Genomic DNA, 15,753 nt, shown 5'->3' on the forward strand with positions numbered 1-15,753 from the left:
GGTGCGGCTCTATGCAGCCCTGCTGCCCCTTCGCTCCCAGGCAGCCCTGAGGATGCTCCTTCCCTGCCTGGGGGCCCCCAGGCAGTGGCCCCTGGGGCCCTGCAGATGCCGCCCCAGGGGAGAGGGCGGCCGCAGAGCAGGGTCCTGAGGGCTCCCGCAGCACGGGCAGACCCTCTCCCCTTCCCTGGCCTGGGAACGGGCGGCTCCTGCTCGGCCCCAGGGAAAGAAGCGGCTTCAGGCATGAAGTGTCCAGCGGGGAGGGCTCTGCACACCCGTCCCAGGGCCCAGCACGTCACCTGCAGGATGAGGATCCTGGGGCACAGAGAAACGCCCAGCACTGCCAGCGTGTGCCCGGCCTCCTCGCCCCACTCCTGCGCCCCAGGGAGCCAGGGCCAGGGGCACTTGGGGGCCGCAGCACTTGCCAGAGCCAGGCTGGGCACAGCCGAACCCTTGGCACATCCCTCTCCACGCCTGGGCCTCCCCAGCCCATGCCAAATGCAACCCCCCCAGCTGCAGACCTTGCAGGGGTGTTTCCAGCAGCCCCGAGGGGCAGCAGCTGTCAGAGACCCCCCCCCGCTGCCCAGGGCTGAAGGCAGGTTGGCAGCGCTGATTCCTCCCCAGCGCAGACAGGGCAAACCTCCCTCCCGCTGCGCTGCCGGCGAGGAGAGCAGCAGCAACCGCCCACTACAGGCGGCAGCGCTTGTGGGGGTGATGGCAGGGACCCCACGCAGTGACGGCCGACCCGGGACACGCCTGAGCCCAGGCGCTGCTGGGGGTTTCCAGCTCCTTGTCAGTGACAGGGTCACGCCTTGCTGCTCTCAGCCCCCTCGGGGCATAGGACAGGGTGTCTATGCTGGTTAACAAGAAAATTACTTTTTTTTTTTTTCCTCCATGCAGGGCTCTACCCTGGTCGCTGAGCTCCATGAACTGCCCAGGTAATTACTGTCCACATCCTGACAAGCGCAGTGCTGGGCTGCAGCTCTGGCCCACGCCAGAGCAGCTGCTTGGGCTGGAGCTGCCCGAAGCCGCATTAGTGAGGGGCCCTTTAGTTCAAATCGTCAAAGTTTGGCAGAATCTGAAAGAATTTACTCCAGGGGACCAGGCAACGTCCAGCTCCCAGTGTGACAGCTGACCTCGTCCCTCCCAGTCCTGCTTGTACCCCCCACCGTTCCCAGCTGCATCTCCCGGCTGCCCGCACCACCACAGCCTCTCGCACAGCCCTTGCTGGCCCGGCCTTGGTCACCTGCCCTTGGCTTCACCCTTGGTACAGGCTCGGCTGGGCAGCGAGCAGTTCTGAGCGCTGCGGGACGGCCACCGCCGAGTGTCTTGGTGGGAAGTGTCACGTCTCATCTTGGCATCGGGCTGGTGGGGGTGCCCCGTGCCGGCCCGTCTGGCTGCCTCGAGGATTGGGCAGCTCATTTCCTGCAAGCAGAACCTGCTCCTTGTCCCAGGCACGCACCCCTGGCCCCTCCACACTCACTGGACCCTCCACCCGCTGTCACTTCGTCCCTGCGCTTCTCCGGAGCCAGAGCCCACCAGCCTCTGCCGCTGGGACTTGGCTCCCGGCACGCTCCTGCAACTAAGTTCCTAACAAGGTAATTGGCCGTCACCCGAGGGAGCAAGACAAAGGACTCGGTGAGGACAGACTGACCAAGGAGTAGGTTTGCTGAACTTCCCAGCACCAGTGTGTGGCTCCGGTCACCTGCACTTCAGGAGCAGGCTGCCTTGGCTCAAAATAATGAAGGAAAAAAAGACTTTACAAACTGCTGCTTTCACTGACGGAGTTCCCAGCTGTCCTGAGTGTCATTAAAGGAGGTCAATGATCTCCTCATCTCTGTATTTGAAAGCATCCCTGGAGAGCTGTGGAGATACTGGGAGCAGGCTGAGCAGGCAGCACGTGGGGCTGGGCTGTGCCCACCGCAGAGCAGTGGGCCACTGCTGGCCACAGAGCGCCATGTGCGTGGCACAGACCCAGGATTCATGGCGCTTCCTCATCTCCCGCCTTTTAACTAATAAACCTCGTGACCTGTTTGATCTGTGCCGAGAAACGCAGCCCCACAAGGCTGCAGGATTACAGGCTTCCAGGCAATGCTAACCCACCCCGGAGCCATTTTCCTTTGGGACAGCAAAACCCAGCCGGGGAGGACTGGCTTCCAGGGCCCGCAGCCCATCCAGAGGCAGCGGGGGCTCTAGAGGTAAAGCCAGGAAATTCCCAAAGCTGGGTCAGAGAACTACCACGGCTTTTAACCCCCAGAGCCGCCCTCACCTCGTTAGGCCAGAAGAGACTGGGGGTAGTAAACGATTCTTTAACACAACAGCCGGGGACAGGGCGAGATTGATGGCTGGAAGCTGAAGCAAGACCAGTCCAGCCAGGGAAGGCCTGTGCTTTGAGAGCGTGGTGCATCGACCCCCAGGCCGCTCTACCCGGGAAATCTCCCCACTCACCGCGGGCATCCCCCCCCGCAGATCAGCGTTAGGGACTGCCTGCGGGAAAGCCCAGCCAAGCGCTCTCAACACCACGCCGGTCGCCAGTCCGTGCCAGTGAGGCTGTGCCTGCAACACGGCTCAGCCTGCGCCTCCCCGATCGGGGGGCAAAGGGCTACCGAAGCGCTGAGAGCCCTGGAGCAGAGGCCACGCAAGAAGAAGCGGGGTGGTTCTGCCCTGAAGAGCCTGAGGGCGATTACAGCTGCCTGCACTTCTTGGAGGGCCGTTACAGGGAAGGGAAAGCCAAACTCTTCACAGTAGCGGCAGACAATGAACCAAGAGGGTAGTGGTCAGGTTGCTGTAGGGGGTTCACGCTGGTCATTAGGAAAAAAAATTCACCAGGAGGGCACCACAGCACAGAATGGGTCACAGATGCCAGATAGTTCTGCAAAAAAACCCAACGTTTTTCTGCCTTTCAGCCACAGTGAGACAGAGGCGAGGGCAGGGGGTGACCACAGGCCCCTGGCCGACAGAGAAGAGGCACGGACACGGGGCAGAGCTGTATGCTGGTTTTTAATGTTCCTAAGAACTAGGAAACAGAAATCAAAAATAGACTTTGCTCTTCTTGATAAAAGTAATAAAATGGTTAGCGGTGTTAAATTAATCCTTACAAAACAAAACCCAAGGAGGTTAAATAAAGCCCAGAGGCTCCGCATAAAAACCACGATGACTACAAAACAGCTGCAAAGACGTCTTTACACACCAAAGAAAACTCCTCTTCTCCGCTCCTCCCCTATACGGTACACAGTGTCGGCGAACACGGGACTCACACATGTGGGAAAGAAACACGGATGCAATGGGAGCAGCCCTGCGAGGAGCACGGGCGCCGTGGACAGAACTATTTACACTATGGACACGGAGCTGTGCTGGTGCCAGTCCGGCCGCAGGAGCCCCCGGGCTCTGCCCGCCCTTCTCCTGCCGGCGCCGGGCTGTGGCCAGCTGCTGGGGCCCCTCCAGCCGCGGCGCTAGGCGCCGAGCACTCGCATTTGCTGTCCGTCCCTCCATCTGTCCCGCCATCCTTCCGCCCATGTGTGCGTCCCAGCTCCGGCTGCCCCTTCCCTCGGCGCTCTGGCGTCGAAGGGACTGCCTGCTCCTCCTGCCGCACCACGCTGGGTTCCCTTGCCCTCCGGTGAGGGCCACAGCCGAGCCTCCTCTCCCCACCGGTGGCCGGGTGCTCCCCGGTGCTCGTGGGCGGGGGCGGCGTGCAGTTCGCAGAGGAAAGCAGGTGCCGTGGAGCTGCTGCACAAGAGTCCCCCGGGCCGGTGCTACGTAGCCAGCAGTCTCTCCACTGCCCCGGCAAGCCTCCTTGTGGCCGCCGGCACCTCCCCTGCTGCCTCGCACCTCTGCGCCTTAGTTGGGATTAGTCTCCCGGCTGCTGCTTTGCTCTCGGCCCAGCTCCCGCTCTTTGTCTGCTGTGGAGGAGGAGGAGGAGGAGGACGACGACGAGGAGGAAGATGAGGAGCTCAGGGTCCGGCCTGAATGCTTGTAGGCTGCAACGAGCTCCTGCAGCCGCTCCGGCGTGGGCTCCCACTTGGCAAAGCCCGCACTGTTCTGCAGGAAGAGGACGGCTGTGTTGTGCACGGCCTTGTAGTACATCTCCTCTCTGCAGGGGAAGACAACAGGCACTTAGCATCTCCCCTGGCCCACCTGTCCAGAAGTCACACAACTGCCACCCAGATCTAATTCCTAGCACCCGCCCCTCCCCTTCCTGCGTGTCACGTTTAGGACAAGTATTCGTCTCTGTCCTTTTCTCTCATTATTCTGAGGAAAAGAGCAAGCAGAGTGCAGCGTCAGGCATTTCTGAGTAAAGGTAGAGGCTCACTAACTTTCAGAGGAGAAGCACCGATGCTGCGTAGCCACCTAGCTCTCTACCAGCACATGAACCGGGACATCACTGTCCCTGCAGAAGGAGTCTCATCGCGGTAAGGCATCAATCATAACCAGGTACAGAGAACTTAGTCTTTAAGCACTTGTTGCTTAAACAAGTTGTTGCTTGAACTTGTTGCTTAAACAGCAGACCAACGGCCAGCTTGCTCCGTTGAGGACTAAGATCCTACCCGCCCCTTGCTTCTGCTTCCCCCCGGGTGACACCGAATTGCTGCGGCATTTGGCAGCCCAGGAAATGCTGCTCAGCTCGCTCACCAGATCAGAGGGCTGGCAGAGGAGCACAGATGATCACCACAGCACCACATGTATGACCTGTTCAGACTGGACTTGTACCCAGGGAATACACCACTCACAAGCTTTTTGTTAGTGAAATACCTCAGTAGTCATTAAACGAACGTGAAATTCACAACACTCTGTATGCCTATCTTAAAAATCCAGGGTGATTATGTACTGCGTTCTTCCTTGCCTGCTCCCTACTTCCCATTGATTTCAACCTGGGATAGGATATTTCTGTCATACGGCTTCAGAAACGCATTCCCAGAAGGACCCGAGAAAAAGGCCTACTTTTTGCAGACATGCTGAGACCCGCTGCGGTATTCATGATCAAAGGCTGGCAGGATAAGCTGGTGCCGCTTGAACTTGCTCTGCTCCATGCGGGTCAGGGCTGGTGTAGGAGGGTCCCGCCACTCGGGGATGAAGACGATAAAGGAGAGAGGCTCACTGGAGTTCTCCAGCAGTTTCTAGTTCAACAAGAAAATGAACAATCTCAGCCCTGGCTGAGCAATGACATGTCTAATGAGTTCTACTGAAAGGAAACATTCCTGCTTCTGGAGCGGTGCCGCAGCAGTCACCGTCCTTTGCCTTCCGCACTACAGCCCTGCTGTAAGGATGCGGGAGCAGTGGGGAGAAGAGGACTGACTGCACAGCTCCATTCAGAACAACTCCATAGGTGAGTGAACATACCTCAAAGTGAGAGACCATGGCATCCATCAGCTCCTCACAGAACGGAGGATTTGCCTCAAAAGAGCCACTTATAGGGAAGAAATCCAGGCACGGGCTGGAGGAAAAAGGCAAAGATCCCTATCAGAGAGGCTAGAATTCTAATTTTCACACCTTAAAAAGCATCTGTTTCCTCAGAAAAGGCAGTCGCGCTCTCAGAAAGCCTGAATCCCCAGCAGTACAGGGCCTGCTGCTTCCAACAGCAGGACTGGTCACTGGGGACACACTCCACCTGTAGTCACTGAAGGTGACTGCTGATTCAAGCAGACTGCCTGAGGGCCCAGGTCTCTCATTCTTCAGAACAAGGGCAAGCGCTGGCAAACCTATGAACTGCATTACTCCAGGGACCAGAGCCCTCTAACTAGACTAACAGCACACTCCTGACGGTTTCACAGCGTGTCTGTGCCCACTCATTGCCTTTAGGCAGGCCTGAAGTACACATCCTTCTGAGCAGACATCACACAACCAGCTACCGCCCTGAACACACAGACACGTCAGCCTGTCTTGAGTCATCACACGTGCACGCACCCACACAGAAACACGGCAAGGGCACCGGAACGTAAGACTCACCCCCTGGATCCAAAATACCCGTCTGTATCCAAGAAGGCCGAACAGTACTGTTTAAAATAGCAATTCAGGGGCGAGGCAAAGCATTCAAAACTCACTCCAAAGAGCTTATGGAGGGCTTCGAAGACGTGCACGGGAAGTGCCCCCTGCAGACCAGTTCCTTCGTACAGACCCACACCGAACATCATCTGAGGAGAGCAAACCCCGGTGAGCCGTGCCTGCACTCGCTGTTCCTGCTGCTCCCTTCACTGACCACGGACCCAGGGCCACACGTCCATGCACCCACTTCTCTAGGTATGCAGGGCCCCCTCGTCCTTTCTCAAATTCGTGTAGGTCCCCTGCATGTACCCAAGAATGCTCTTTAGATATTTCATCCAACTCAGGCCCCACAAACCAACTGTCAATTTTCACATATATCCCCCATGAACCTTTAGCTGGCTCTCAGAGTCAAGTTTCTTTCATAAAAATTTATCTTTACCCACCCTGAGGTCTCCTGTCAAGATCACAATTGCTCCCCAGACCGCAGTCCTATCTCAAAACACCGGGAGCAGACAACAGACCCAGTTTAAGCCCTATTTTGCATCAGGCTCCCAGAGCTGTGGACCTCCCCCAGAGCAAAGATAACAAGTTCAGTTCCCCACTATTACTAAGGCTTTCTGATGTACAACAACTGTGATGAGACAGTACCTGATATCGACGGAGAAGGCACCAAACCCTGGGCAGAAACTTTTCAAAGCCAGAGTCGTCAATGCAACTGTACCGATAGAGAAGCCACTGGAAGAGAAAGCCCAGCCATTAAACACAGAATCAACAAAGGTAAGACAGTACACAAACATACCATGATATGGAGAGGAACACTGACGAACAACAGGAGCAGGTGGGGCTCTGCATGGAGGCTTGTCAGCACATCTGCTTTTACCGTGCGAGTGAACTGCAAGCTCTTTACTGGCATGAATGAATGTACCACATCAGCAAGTGTCTCTCAGCAAGGGCTGCCTTGCTGCAAGTACGACCATTCTTGCAGCACAGTACTCTCCTGGTTTCGGCTGGGATAGAGTTAATTTTCTTCCTAGTAGCCGGTACAGTGCTGCGTTTTGGATTTAGGATGAGAATAATGTTGATAACACCCCGATGTTTTCGTTGTTGCTAGGTAGTGCTTACACTGGTCAAAGACTTTTCAGCTTCCCATGCCCTGCCAGCGAGAAGCTGGGAGGGGGCACAGCCAGGAGAGCTGACCCAAACTGGCCAAAGGGATATTCCATACCATGTGACGTCATGCTCAGTATATAAACTGGGGGGAGTTGGCTGGGGGGCAGGGACCACTGCTCGGGAACTGGCTGGGCATCGGTCAGCGGTTGGTGAGCAATTGCATTGTGCATCACTTATTTTGTATATTCTTTTATCATTATTATTATTTTCCCTTCCTTTTCTGTCCTATTAAACTGTCTTTATTTCAACCCATGAATTTTACTTTTTTTTCCCCGATTCTCTCCCCCATCCCACTGCAGGGGGGCATTTAGCTGCCTGCTGGGTTAAACCACAACAAGTATGCATCCAAAGCATACACGCAACACCTTGAAAGTATTCCCAGCAGAAGCCTGACCCTGACTAAGGTGAAAGTAGCTGTCCTCGTTTCTGCTACTATTAGGGCAGTGTCTGACAGCCTCCGCCAGGTCAGCGCTCCATCCCTCTGCACAGTCGCTCCTCTCGGAGGACAAGGAGAAATGAAACCTCTCACCAAAGAGCAGTTTGTGACAAGTCACGCAGGACTGGCAGTCAGCCCTTACCAGCTTGCTGAAGTAGTTGCGGCTTACTTTCACCATCTCCCCCTTGTACCGCACACATGCCACATTGTTTTCCATATGCATTTCCACACTGGGGAGTGGTGGGGAGGGGATGGCCAGTCTCACTGGGTAACAGTATACGAGCCTGTCCTGGACTTCAGGAGCTTCTATCTCAGCTACGGAGAATAAAGAGAAAGGCAGCCCATTACAATTCCATCTCAAAACATGCAGCAACAGGAATAGGGCTAAAGAGCAGACCGGTCACCCCAAAAACACCATGGTGGTCCTTCATAGATCTTGTAGGCAGCTACCTAGGTTCAGAGCCAATTCCCCAAATTAATTCCATCACCCGCTGCCAGAACATAGAGAGGACCCATTTCACAGTACTTTTCCATCTCTGACACAGCACACCTGTAGACTGTACACAACCATTCCAGCATCGTGAGGCACATTCCAGACGAGTAAAACACTTTCCTTGTCCCTACCGTTGTTATTTCAGTTTGCCCCAAATTCATCCAAAGCACAATAAATATTCCCAGGCTGCCAAGTGCAGGAGGCAAAGGAATCTTCCTGCCACCTTGTGGTTACCCATCACAGACAGCAGCTAAGCCTCGGCTTCAGCAGGAAAAAAGAGAGCTCACGGGAAAGATCACTCAAAAGGAATCACGGATTCAATCGGGTGGGAAGACAAGCAGCAAAAACAAGCAGCAAAAGGCAGACAATAGGATCTGAAGGGAGCCTGAGGAGAGCTAGGACCCAAAAAGGAAAAGGACTACAGAACGGTGGTGATGAAACAGGGACCATGGAAGAAGGAAAAGGTGACTAGAGGCACAAGTACAGACCTAAACTAGGAAGAAAGAACAAAGATCAAGGAACATCAATCCTCTGCTGGGAAAGGAAGAAGGGTGCACAGTGACGCACTGGGAGGCAGAGGAGTGCAGAAGGTGCTCAGAACCCAAGAAATGTGGCAAAGGAGAATATAGGCAGGAGAGCGTGCTCAGCATTAGGAAGGAGAGTGTCAGCTGTCCCCAGGAATTCATGAAGAAGCAGAGCAAAAAAACACGGTCCAGGGAAATGAACTAATACCCTGTTCAGTGTGGTCAGCTCCTAACAAGCTACTTAATCCTGACAAATCATACATTTATGGTATTTGATATTACAGCCGGTAACAGTACCTGATGGAAAACACCTTGCCACTGCATAGGCACTGTGTGACTCTGTCAGCTAAGAACTATGCTGGACTGGCTATTTCTGACTCTATTAAATTCAATCCCAGGGACTCAGAGCAGCCCTCCCAACAGATAACGCTATTTGAATGGGGACAGGCCAGAGTGCATTGCCTTTATGCTGCAGTGCTGTAGCCCTATAGCTCTTCAGAGCTGACTGCGTACCAGATATATTGTTCTCTTTGAGGATGGCAAGATGCTTCTCCCGGATCCGCTTGACGTATTCAAGGGATATGTAGTAAATCTTACTGCAGATGCCTTCAACGGAGTCCTTTGCTGCAGCAGACACATGGGGCCCACATTGTTTGCGTAAGTGCTCCAGGCGGTCCTGCAGAACCAGAGAACCAGAGAGTCCCTTACACAACCCACCATCGGACTCCCCAGAGGTATGCAGAGTCTGCATGCCACTGTCACTCCCATTTCACAAAGCAAAGGAAAGCAATCGCAGCCTTCTCCAGGAGGACCTCTATCTGGCCCCAAACACGCACCCCCCCTCTTTCCCAGGCTCCCTGCGCTCAGCTGCACGAGCAGAGGGATACTGACCATGTAGTCCTCCTTAGAGGCAGAATGGTCCCGTCGCAGCCAGCTGAAGGTGTCCTCCACGTTCCACTTCACCACCTTCCTGCTGTCTGGTGAAGCACTCCTGCACAAAATGGAGAAGCAAAATTTAACCCACGGCTGCACGGCAATATATTCCATCCCACCACAATGGTCTTCTATCAGCGGGGGAACACAGCTGCCAACACTTCCTCAAGGCCCTACCCTGTCACTCCCCTCCAGGCCTCCTCTGGAAAGTGTTTCCAGACATTTATATGACTAGGGACTGCCATGCTCTCTCCAAAACACAGCGTAGCTGTCTGCTGTCCTCTCCGCAACAGGAGAGGCAGATAAAGCATTGATCTATCATGGAAATGGTCCATTTTGATCTTGCCTCTCATTTTCAAATGCAGCCACTGCTAGGAGCTTGTGACTCTGAGAAAACTACACCGTCAACAAGCTTTTTATTTTCCCCACACGGCTATCTTCCTCAATTCTGTCCTGTGGCAGATCTTGTCAGAGAAGTCATACATGGTATAATAAAATACCGCCCTAAGCTTGCTGCTCTTTAATAGCAGCAAGTGCCCAAGCACTCTTGTTTTTTTCTCAGGGATAAATGACAGAAGGCATTCTATGTCCAGTATTTCAAAGATTCTCACTTGTCTCTGCATACGATCAGCTTCCCAACATTACATTTTACTGTAACATTACTATCAAAAGAGGCCTCCAGCACTGTCTTTTTTCTTCTGTACCTTCCTAACCTTGCTCTTCCTCAGTAAGATGATGACCAACGCTGAATAAGGTGGGATGCAGCAGCCCCTATAACCTTTTTCTCTTTTCTGAATGTGACAGCACTGTAAGAAGAACTCCCACCTGGATTCAATCAGCCGTTTCGCAGCCTCGGCATACTTGAAGAGCAGTCTCTTGGCTTCCTCCCGGAACTTGATTCTGGATAACCTGAGGTAAGTTTAAATTCACATGCATCAGTTCCAAAGCTGCCACGAAGGCATGGAGGCCAGGTCCAGTTCCCAAGCTTTACATCACCAGCACCCTACCGCTTCATCAGTGAAAGTAAAACACAAAAGCACAGAACCGCAGCAGCTAAATCACTGGACCAGACCAATGCAAAAACATCCCAGTAAGGTGCTCTGTCTTTGAACAGTACCTGATGGGAATGTCATTCATGATCTCTCTGAACATGGAAGGAGACACTACTGGCTCGCAGTCACTCGGTAAAAGAGGATCTGTCCCTTTATCAACGACCTTCCTCTCCAACATCCAACGATTAAAGGACTCCCTTGGGGGGTCAATCCCTGGAGAAGCACAGAAAAAGGATCTAATCAATACAATAAAGAGGTGCCCAGAAGCTCTGATAAGGATCATCACATTGGAATTCTGCCTAATGAGTTTGCAACCAACAATGTCACAGAGAGTATAACCATCACAAAAAGAGATCACAAGGACAAGACAGACATAAACTAGAAGGAAGAACCCCACAGTACTGCAGGATTGATAAGACAAATAAGGGGGGCCCAACAGAAACTTACCTTCTCGCTGCTGGCAGAGCTCACGATAATGTTGCCGCAGCTTGAGAATGAGCTGGGATCGAAGCAGCTCCACCTCGGGGTGTGGAGAAAGCACTTCAGACGGTGCTCTCTGCTTAATCACTGCATTTGTCTGAATATCCAGGTCCCAATATACTCTATGGCAGAAGCAAATGTCATCAGGATGGCCAAATCATTGGCTAATTATCAAATATTACTTCTAAAGATGCTTCCTTGGGCTGTTTCACCAGCCAAGTGAGAGTCTTGAACTATCAAGACTCCTTGCAAAGATATAGGGGGGTGTTACATCCCTCAGGTTCTTCTTCAAAGGTGTCTGGAAAACCAGGTGTCTCTAATCTACCACCGAGAAAAGAACAGAAGACAAATGGAGACAACTCACTCAGTTGGTCGTAAAAGAGCTGCCTGCTGTTTATCTTCAGGTGAAACACACCATGCCTTCAAAACAGAGGTTCCTGGAATACTGGGAGAGCTGGGGACTGGCTGAGCAGCTGGGTTCCCTGGGACATCCGCCTGGGCATGTAAAAGATGAATTACTGGCCCACAGAGACAGGTAAAGGGAAAGCAGTCCAGAACACCTAACAATCCTGCACCAGTACACCACTCAGGATACCCCCATGAATTGCTAGAGCACATCTGGCCTGCTGTTGGCCTAAGTTAAATGGACATGCAAGCTACCATATTTCTCAGTCATAATCTGTTATCTCCCAACTCCCATACTCCACCTCAGGCTGTAAGAGAGAAATGGCAACTAGGCAGGACCCGAGTCTGCTTTCACTTTTGTACTTTCTGAGCGTCAGCTGTCACAGCTTGAGTTGTACTATGGTGGCCTGACCTTGCACAGTTCAAAAAAACCAGGTCCAAGCTCCAGACCCCCTAGGTTTCAGTTTGAACATCCTCAAGCGTATTTGTCTCACAGCACCAGACCCACCTTGGGCTTTTTCACACTGTTGCCGCTCGGTGGAACCTCTTCAGAGAATCTCCTCTTCCTTTGCTTGCTCTCCACAGAGGTATCTATCATCCCACCTTCCAGTGGCATCGGAGCCGCATTCAATCCCAGAGGGTCTGACTATGAGTGTCCAAACAACAACAGCACGTCAGTTCATCAGCTGCCACTGCAGAGTCCCAAACAAAGGCACTAAGCCCTCTTAATTTCCCATTTCACTGCCCCAGGCTCCCACGTGGATGGAAATAAGGACACTAATACTCACACCTGCAGAAAGCTAAAAAAAAATCTCTTCTAGACCTGTGCCCGTATGCTTTTTTTTAAGACTTAGATGAGAAAAATGCAACAGGTTGAGTGTTCTTTGAGCAGTGCACTACACCTGGAACAGCACTACCTGAGCGTGCACCTGAAGGAGGAACATTTCATCAGAACCAAGCCAAACACTGGACTCAGCAAGGAGTTCTGAAGGTAGAGAAGACCCTCCCACACGTGCAATCTGAAGTCCACAAGACCACGGCATCTGTCCCTGCAGAGTATCCCAGTATTGGCATGGCCCCTTGGGATGAGCGCATACTTACAATGACATCGTGCTGTCCCAGAACAGGCATTTCCCACAGAGATTGGTTAGTGAAGCGATTGAAGTAGTAAGGACGATTCTCCCGCTTGCTCCAGCACTTCTCCCAGCCAGCCTGCACCAGCTCATCTGAGAAGACAGTGAGATAGAGTCAGAAGAGGAGCAGTCCTGAGTAACAGCCCTGCCCTTCAGGTCCCCATTACCGCCACAGCACACTCTGAAATACGCATCATTCCTAGCCTCCCTTAGCAGCCTCGCTTCACCTTCTCTCCCCTGCTAGCAGGGCCCTGCAGAACCCTATGCTGGCGCCTTCCCAAAAGCAGAGTCACTACCTGGCAGGTCCTGTACCAGTCGCATAGGTTTGGGGGAGCTGGGCTGGTTCTGGTTGGAGGTGCCAGGTGAGTGACTCATGAGAGACGCTTCCTCCGCAGGGCTTCCGTGATTCTCATTGGCCATTTCTCAGCAACCACACTAGGAAAAAATACACAGAAAATCCATGTTACAGCAGGAAAGATCCCAGATTCACTTGGCCCACTCAGCTGTAGCACTACAAGTTCATTCTGACAATAAAACAGGGTTTGAACCAGTACACACAAAACGGCACCCAAGTCCTAAAAAACACCTGTTACCCTAGATACAACTAGCTATGAGGAATGCTGAGCTTTAAATGGTGTCAACCAGGGAGTTCTTAAGGCCAGTATTATTCAAAATACTCACTTTTCAGCTAGATCCCTCCTAAGAGTGCAGTGCCTGGTCCCATACATCAGGACTGAGAGCATAAAAAATAAAATACACTCCTCTGTGAACATGTACCACCTGCCACACTAATACTACTAGCCATATCTGATCTGTTATCGTCAGAGACACTTTAAATCAACATTTACACACACATAACTGCACATAATTTAAACAAAAGGCTTTTATTAAAAAACTTCTGCTATATGAAATAGCCCTAGTACTTCACTAATAACAACTTCTGCGGTTCAGAGAACCACAGGCTAGGAGTCAGGAACTCCTGAATTATTTTCCTCAGTGTGTCCCAGGCCCAGACTAGCTGTGAGGCCTCAGCCAGGCTATTTTAGCCTTTGGTACCTTTTCATCTTCGTAACAACAGTTATGCAAAAAAAGGTCTGTTGAAACAATAAAACTCATCTTAATCATAATTTAATGTTGCCAGCTGGAGAGAAACAGCCAGGCTTTTCCCCTCTTAGTCACCATTCTTCCCCCTGGGGAAGTTTCTGAGACAGCACTATAGATTGCTCCCCTCTGGCAGCCCTAAATACAGTGGCAATGAACTGGGGGAAACAAGGCATTTTAAATAATTACCATCTACCTCAGTTACTTAACTCTATTCAGGCCTTTGGAGACACCCTACACAACACCGAAGTTAGGGCCGCAGTAGCACAACCTTGTATACAGAAGTGTGTTTTTTAACTGAACACCACAGTAGCCCCAGCAGTAGGCTCCCTTGTATATCATCTCTGACAACTCTGGTTTGGTTTGCACGCTAAGTTATTTTGGATTTATTCACCCTTGCTCCCCTTCCTGTCCATAAAAACTGTGCTGGCTATTTCAGAAGACCAGAATGGTAGGAGCTGACAACGGTCAAGAATTAGCAGGCACTAGCTAAGTTGTCTATAGTACCGGTTGTGGAATCAGTATGATGCAGGCCAGGGCTGAGGAACACTTGACCCTTCCAGCATCTCGGAAGATGTTTCCGTTTTTCCAGCAAGGGTAAGCAAGGAAAGGTGTGGGACACTGCAGAAACCTGGAGTTTCGGTCTCTGCTCAGAACTAGGCAGATAACAATAACCAAGCCCACAGGCGAAAGTGTCTGCTACAGAGCGTACCAATGCAATCATGGACATTTAATCACCCCAGCAGGTGAGTGTTGCGCAATATTTGTTTACCCACACTTCCTCCTGAACTCCAACCCCACCGTGCCCTCTACAGTTACTTCACTTCAGCTAGCTGCCAGAAAGGCAGCAAGGTTAGCCCAGCCGTCTCGAAGAGACACGGCAGGAGCTCAGGCTCACGTCAGGGCTGTCAGTGCAAGGAAGCACACCGGAACCCGAGGGGTCCTAGGGCTGCAAGGCATGAGCCTCATCAGGCAGTGCTGCAGGTGCAGTAACTTTTGAAGGATGTGTTTAGCCCCTCCTCCTTAAACTAAAAACATATTTGCACATGCAGTTGCTGATGTGTCCTGCACATTACACAGCCAACACGTTATAATGGACTGGTACGTACTGACAGGACCAGACCTCCCAAAGTGATCCAGATAGCGCTGGATATCAAGATCTTCCTAGACTGGCTAGCACACACCACCTGCGGTAACTTGCTGGTGTTTTGCACCACTGATCGCTCAAAACAGCTCTCAAATAGGGTTCGCTGCTTTTGCCTTCTCCCATTTATGGATAAACTAGAATGGTGGAAGCAGACAAGAAGCTTTATCACTTGATCAGTGTTGATGAGTATTAAATCCAAGTACCCTTAAGATCTGGGAAAAGGAAAAAAGCAAACTAACAGGAATCCTGACAGAAGCAACTCTACTTTTATGTAACTAGTATTGGGACTTAGACAGTGAAAGGGATCCAGAGTAAGCATTTTATGGTGATTACGGTATTGTTTTTATACACCATGGCAATGCATACAGTACTTCACAGACACCGTAGAACGCTGTCCCTGCCCAGAGAGCTTACAACCTAGGAGCAGCAGCACAACCAGAGAGACCACAGCAAGGTAGAAGAAGACACAGAGTAAAGAAGTACAGCAAACAGCATCATTATTTGTTTCCATTTCACCGAGGTAGGATTTTACACAAGACAACAGCAAATGCAGACAAAGGAGAGCAGTGACAGCCCCCTGGGACTCAGCAAGGTTCTCCCTCATCCCAGAACCACAGCTGCTTCAGGAGGCTGGAAGTCAGGCCACCGCCTCCTTCCATCAGTACTTCTCCCTTTCCTGAGAGCCAGCCCTTGCGCCTGGCTAGGCGGGACAGGGGCTGAGCAGAGCACAGAGCTCCCAAGGCAGCACGCACAAGTGTGGTGAGCGCGCTGGGGACCAAGGGACCGTGTCTGCCGAGGGAAAGCATGCTGCCAGGCAGTGCGGAGGCAGCTCCCGGGGCTGCCCTCCCGGAGGCGGTGACGGGACGGAGCTCCTCGGTGCGGCGGGCCGGGACCGGCGGGCAG

The 15,753-nt window shown here is 52.3% G+C and overlaps 1 protein-coding gene across 1 annotated transcript; it reads right to left on the bottom strand.

Annotated features, from left to right (window-relative positions):
• Positions 1-2,979: 2,979 nt before the first annotated feature.
• On the bottom strand, positions 2,980-13,022 carry PCIF1 (PDX1 C-terminal inhibiting factor 1). Its single transcript, XM_009279526.2, has 15 exons — positions 12,899-13,022; positions 12,571-12,695; positions 11,978-12,115; positions 11,429-11,559; positions 11,032-11,186; positions 10,650-10,797; positions 10,358-10,441; positions 9,491-9,590; positions 9,113-9,275; positions 7,725-7,897; positions 6,625-6,711; positions 5,941-6,125; positions 5,335-5,428; positions 4,936-5,111; positions 2,980-4,087 (listed from the first exon to the last, which is right to left on the bottom strand). Exons 1-15 carry the CDS (start codon positions 13,020-13,022, stop codon positions 3,835-3,837), a joined length of 2,136 nt encoding a protein of 711 aa, XP_009277801.1. The 3' UTR covers positions 2,980-3,834.
• Between the last annotated feature and the right edge of the window lie 2,731 nt (positions 13,023-15,753).

Source organism: Aptenodytes forsteri, unplaced genomic scaffold, assembly GCF_000699145.1.
Source record: "Aptenodytes forsteri isolate BGI_AS27 unplaced genomic scaffold, ASM69914v1 Scaffold483, whole genome shotgun sequence".
Taxonomy (NCBI): domain Eukaryota; kingdom Metazoa; phylum Chordata; class Aves; order Sphenisciformes; family Spheniscidae; genus Aptenodytes; species Aptenodytes forsteri.

Bases quoted from the DNA above. Each gene is read 5' to 3' on its own strand.
- PCIF1 (XM_009279526.2), bottom strand. From the start codon at position 13,022: ATGGCCAATGAGAATCACGGAAGCCCTGCGGAGGAAGCGTCTCTCATG. The intron at 11,187-11,428 runs GTGAGTTGTCTC...CTTCTGCCATAG, and splicing joins GCTCTTTTACGACCAACTGA to AGTATATTGGGACCTGGATA. The intron at 5,112-5,334 runs GTATGTTCACTC...TTGTTGAACTAG, and splicing joins CCATGGTCTCTCACTTTGAG to AAACTGCTGGAGAACTCCAG.